This window comes from Erinaceus europaeus, chromosome 5 (assembly GCF_950295315.1).
Source record: "Erinaceus europaeus chromosome 5, mEriEur2.1, whole genome shotgun sequence".
NCBI classification, from domain to species: Eukaryota; Metazoa; Chordata; class Mammalia; order Eulipotyphla; family Erinaceidae; genus Erinaceus; species Erinaceus europaeus.
The window spans coordinates 65,269,538-65,275,674 of NC_080166.1; the positions used below are offsets into that span (position 1 = coordinate 65,269,538).

General features: G+C 41.3%; 1 protein-coding gene across 1 annotated transcript; it reads right to left on the reverse strand.

Moving 5' to 3' along the window:
• Positions 1 to 4,471: 4,471 nt before the first annotated feature.
• Positions 4,472 to 5,209, reverse strand: LOC103126399 (GTP-binding nuclear protein Ran-like). Its single transcript, XM_007537301.2, has one exon. The coding sequence runs from the start codon at positions 5,207 to 5,209 to the stop codon at positions 4,472 to 4,474; it is 738 nt and encodes a 245-aa protein (XP_007537363.2).
• Between the last annotated feature and the right edge of the window lie 928 nt (positions 5,210 to 6,137).

Here is a 6,137-nt window from a genome sequence, read left to right on the forward strand (position 1 = left end):
CTTTATTCTGCTTTATCAATAAACAAAGGCATTGCTGACATTAACTTTACATTTTTTTAATTTATTCCCTTTTGTTGCCCTTGTTGTTTTATTATTGTAGTTATTGTTGTTATTGATGTCATCATTGTTGTACAGGATAGAGAGAAATGGAGAGAGGAGGGGAAGACAGAGAGGGGGAGAGAAAGGTAGACACCTGCAGACTTGCTTCACCACTTGTGAAGCAACTCCCCTGCAGGTTGGGAGATGGGGGTTGGAACTGGGATCCTCACACCAGTCCTTGCACTTCTCGCAGCACTTCTCGCCATGTGCGCTTAACACGCTGCACTACCACCACTCCCCTGACATTTATTTTTATAACTATGTCCTCAAAATTAGTACAAAGTTAATTTAGCACTTTTTAATCGATGGCGCTCATATTAAAAAAAGGAAAAGTGGAGGTGATCTATTCACTTCTAGAATTTATTTTCTTGGGATATTACAGACAAATATGTAGCTGCAATAACTAACTACAGAATGGATGGGCAAAAGAAAAAAATTCAAAAAATTCAGTCATAACATGTTGAGTCAATATTTCCATTTTAGTCAGCATATTACAAAGTATTTATGATGTTGTTTTAAATTAGCATCACCGTTCAGTTTATGGAAGATGAAGGATTCACATACTAACTTTACTGTTACGGTGGTAACTCATCAACTTTCCTATACACGCTAACTCTTTGGTATCACAAGGAAATTGATTTCAGTGCTCTAATATCTGTGATTACTCAAATTTCTTATATAAAATGGAATAGTTTTAATAGAAATTATACATGTACTCTCAAATAAATTAAGTAGTGACTATAATGTAGATACTATGCATTACTGGACTATATATTTTTTAATATATTTTTTTCTATTTTTGGGTAGAGACAGAGAGAAGCTGAGAGAGAAAGGAGAAGACAGAGAGGCAGAAAGATAGTGAGACACATGTAGCACTGCTTCACTGCTCATGAAACTTTCTCCCTGCAATTGAGGACCAGGGGCTTGAACTTGATTTTTTTTACATTGCAGCATTTGAGCTCCACTGCCTGGCCCCCTGTACTGTGCTGTGCTGTACTGGATTGTTTAGGGACTGATGACAAAATAAAACAAAGTTGTACATATTTAATGCAGACACATAGTAGTTCTAACTGTGTAGTTTGCATTTCTGATATATAACTGTATCTGTGGATGGGGGCGGGCTATACCTTATTTTCTTTCATGTACCTCAGTTTTTCCTTTGTATTCAGACACACCCTGGCACAAAGTGAGAGGGAAGAGACAACCTAAAGCTGTGGAAACCAGAAGATAAAATACTAACTGGGATATCTCAGAAGTCGGCTCTTTCTGAAATAAACTCCAAATCCTAATGGCCCAGTTTTATCAGTGTGCGTATGTTCTCAGAATTTCTCATTACCAACCTGATGATTGCTACACAATTGCTGCTAAATTATTAGTACTATTTTGTGTGTGTTCTCGAGTGTGATCGCCTATAGGAATCCTTATTGTATTACCTCATTAAGCATCTAACGAGTTACATGTTAGCTTTCAATAATATGAACTCTTTTATGAAGTTTGCCTTATTGAGCAGAGTGAAACAGCAACTTCAGCCTCCACAGTGTATCATTCTAGTATTTTCTTTTTCACTTTAAACCCTCCTTTATTGGTAACATCCCAATTTAATCTATGTTGATTCCCAATTACACAGTATTTGGAGTGTGTTATTCTCCCCCAACTCCACCTTCAGTAATAGTGAAGAAAGTTACATGAAATGGGCATTTACAATGATATGGCACTGGCTGACTTATCAATCTTTCTAAATTACAGGGGTCCCTTTGTTCCATTTATTTCATAAGTTCTGGAGTACTGAGAAAAAAACAACACCCAATTCTTCCTACACCACTGTCAAATTGTGCCTCAGAGTTTCATCTGTGTCTTAAATCTGGGATCAGCAAAGTTCTTCTGTAAAAGGCCAGGCAGTGAATACTTAGGGCTTTGCAGATGATATCATCTTAGTGATGACTGTATAGCCTGTCACCCAACATAAAACCATCACAGGTAATAAAAATAGCAATGATTGTGGATATTCTTTTTTTTATTTCCCCCCTTTTTTTGCCCTTGTTTTTTTAGCGTCGTTGTTATTGCTGTCATTGTTGTTAGATAGGACACAGAGAAATGGAGAGAGGAGGGGAAGACAGAGAGGGGAAAAGAAAGACAAACACCTGCAGAACTGCTTCACTGTCCGTGAAGCAAACCTCCTGCAGGTATGGAGCCCAGGGCTCGAACTGGGATCCTATGCTGGTCCTTGCGCTTCGTGCCATGTGCACTTAACATGTTGTGCCACCTCCTGGTTCCCTGAGTGTGGATATTCTAGTGCAACTTAATTTAAATACTAGGGAGTGGGTAGGATTTGGCTAGTGGACCATTGTTTTTTCACTCCTACCTCTGGTGTGAAAACTTCCATTTTTAACTTATTAGAACTTTAGCCAAAATATCTATTGTAAAATATATTCTAAATGCTTCTATTTCATTTTGCTTTGCTTCTATTAGTATAGAACAGAGAAAAATCATTCGCCCATTTATTTTATTTATTCAAATATTAATAGAAAACCCAAAGTCAGCGAGGTACTTCTATTTGTACTGGGGATGTAACAATGAAGGCACAGTAGAAATATTTTATAATGCTCATGTAGTATACATTCTAACTTGCTCACTTCAAAAAAAAAAAACCTTTTTGTGAAACATGTTGAGAGGTTAACTCATAAACAGCTAGTTAAAACCTTGAATTCAACATTCCCCAAATAATGTAAAAATAAAACTAAGCAGGCTCAAACCAAAAGTTATTAATTTCATTATATTGTAATTCAGTTGAAAGTACTTTACCTTGATTGTTGAAAATAAACACTATGAGATTTGATTTTCCATGTTAAAATATAACTCTAAGCATTTACTAATTTTAACTGTAAGTTGTATAGTATCTCACACTGTCAAAGGTAAACTAACATGTTGCCTTTGCTTCATGATCCTGAAGAATCAAAATGTCTAACCAGATAAGGAACAAACTACATTTCCAGAAGTACAAGCACCAAGCAATGATGAATGGGTAGGGAAGAAAAATAAAAGAAAGGGGAAAAGTATGCAAAATAAGAATGTGAAGCACATTACTGGACAAGAGAGAAATATAGAATTTTCCACTGGAGATGGGGTCATAAAAAATTGGACACAAAGGGCCAATGGAAACTAGAAGTGCAATAGCAGTTGGCACAGACATTTCTTTCTTGACTGCTCTCCACTGTCTCTTATTTCAGACAATAAACTTCCATTTTCAGTAAATCAATATGAATGGCAATCAGTAGCCTCTCATAGTGATTCATATCTTATCAGACACAAGAATTCTCTATTAATTTGCAGAATCTTGGGTCTCTGGAAGCATTACTGATGCCTTATTTCTTAAAACTTTTTTCTTTTTAATATTTAATGTTTTTATTTATATTGCATAGAGGCAGAGAGAAATTGATAGGGGAAAGAGAGATGAGAGAGAGAGACACACAGAGAGAAACCTGTAGCCCTGCTTCACCACTCTTGAAGCTATCCCCCTGTAGGTGGGGACCTGGAGCTTGAACCTGGGTCTTTGAACACTGTAATGTGAGCACTTAACCAGGTGTGCCACCAGCTGGCCCCATGCTGCCTTCTTTCTTTCTTTCCTTTCTTTCCTTTCCTTTCCTTTCCTTTCCTTTCCTTTCCTTTCCTTTCCTTTCCTTTCCTTTCCTTTCCTTTCCTTTCCTTTCCTTTCCTTTCCTTTTTTTTTTGCCTCCAGGGTTATTGCTGGTGCTCAGTGACTGCACCATGAATCCACTGCTCCTGGAGGCCTTTTTTCCCCCCCTTTTGTTGCCCTTGTTGTGGTTATTACTGTTGTTGATGTTGTTCATTGTTGGATAGGACAGAGAGAAATGGAGACAGGAGGGGAAGACAGAGAGGGGGGAGAGAAAGACACCTGCAGACCTGCTTCACCACCTGTGAAGCCACTCCCCTGCAGGTTTGGGTCTGGGGGCTCCAACCTGGATCCTTACGCTGGTCCTTGCGCCACGTGCGCTTAACCTGCTGCCTTATTTCTTAAGTCAGAATACTAATAGTAACAACAGACGGTGTTGTTGAATGAATCAATAAATTACTTAGTATAAATTATTTAACTCAGTCTCAGTCTCTCTATATATAATATATATTTGAAATCCAACTTGATTCTGATTCCAAATGAAAAAGAATGGGAATGACAGTCACACACAAGATCTCACCACTGACAATGATGGTGTTGGGGGGGGGGGCAGTCTTATATTTAAACTCAAGGAGGGAACAAGGGTATTCTGAAACAAAAACAAACAAAGGATCTTTAACCAGCACATTCGCACAGAAAAGCCCAGTCATCTCCAGCATCCCCCCCAAGGTGGCTTTCTGCTCAGCTGTGGGAGAACCTTGCCTGTGACGTCACAGAACAGCCACCTGTCCCACTGGACCTGTGACACGGGGGCCCCGGCTTCTCCTGCTCCTGCTCCTGCTCCTCCTCGGGGAGAGCGGTGGTCTGTGCCACCTCCCAGTCCCGCTCATACTGCACAGCCAGAGCCGGGTCCACGGCCACCTCGGGTGCACCCAGAGCTGGCAGAGCGACAAACTCCAAACTGGGGTCTCCAGTGAGTTTCTTAGCCAGCCAGAGGAAGGGCTTCTCAAAGTTGTAATTACTTTTAGCAGACATGTCGTAGTAGTGGAGATTCTTCTTTCGGTGGAAGACAATCGACTTGGCCTGAACCTTCGGATCCTTCACATCCACTTTGTTGCCACACAGCACGATGGGGATGTTTTCACATACCCGCACCAGATCTCGATGCCAGTTGGGCACGTTCTTGTAAGTGACTCTTGATGTCACGTAGAACATGATGATGGCGCACTGGGCTTGGAGGTAGTAGCCGTCTCGCAGGTCCCCGAACTTCTCTTGCCCGGTCGTGTCCCACACATTGAACATGATGGGTCCCTGATTGGTGTGGAACACGAGGGGGTGAACATCCATGCCCAGGGCGGCGACATACTTTTTCTCAAACTCCCCGGTCAGATGGCGTTTGACAAACATCGTCTTGCAGGTGCCACCATCGCCCACCAAGACAAGCCTGAACTGGACCTGCGGTTTCCCCTGCGTGGCCATGCTGGAACCTTCCAGATTGTCTGCGGCCAGGTGGGTCAGAATGCTGGGAAACTAGCAGCAGGGCAATTGGAATGTCAGGAGATGCAGTGATGTAGGCACGCATGGATGTGGGGGCGGGGCCACACTTACCTAGCTCAGTTTTAACCTTTACTTAGAAATTGATATGATAATCCAATCTCTATGACCATTCGATGCTTTGCATGTTCCAAGAATGACATATATACCACACACACACACGCACACGCACACACACACACAAAATAGTTGACAATGTAAGCTAAGACTTTTAAACAAATTTTATAACTATTCTTTCGAATATTTATAATGAAATCTGATAGAAATACCTACTGAATGTTTAGACAAAAGACTTCACAACTCCAGGCCAACTTTTTCAGGTAAAGAGAGAGATAGAGAGGAGAGAGATGGAAAGATAAGGGCGCATAAAAGCTTCCTCTGGATAAGTGGGGCTTGGGATTATAGCTGGGCGACCCTCAAGGCAAAACAATTGGACGTTAGTTGAGTTATCTTGCTGGACCAAAGACTTACTTTCCTAATAGAGTTTCACATATGGTCCACAGAGTACTACTTTGACACATGTAATGCTGGGATTCAAACCAGGAGCCCCATCCATGTTAGTTCCCAACTCTTCCAGTGCCAGGCTAGCATCTTGGGAAAGAGACCAGGAACTCATGGTGGCGTGGTAATACAATTCTTTATTCATGCAGGAGCTCCAGAGTCAGGTGTGAGTACAGTGGGTTAAGCTACTTGGCGCCAAACCACAATGGCCATCTCCTTTGGCCACCTCCCGCTCTGCACACCAGCCCTTCTCCAGATCGGGAGGCAAGAGAGAAAAGAGAACAAAACCAGAAACAGAAGTGGGCTTTATAGAGTAAAACCAGAAGTGGCAAGAAGGGAGATGGCTGGAAAA

What these genes read in the sequence shown, in the direction of transcription:
- LOC103126399 (XM_007537301.2), bottom strand. Translation starts at nt 5,209, where the DNA reads ATGGCCACGCAGGGGAAACCGCAGGTCCAGTTCAGGCTTGTCTTGGTG.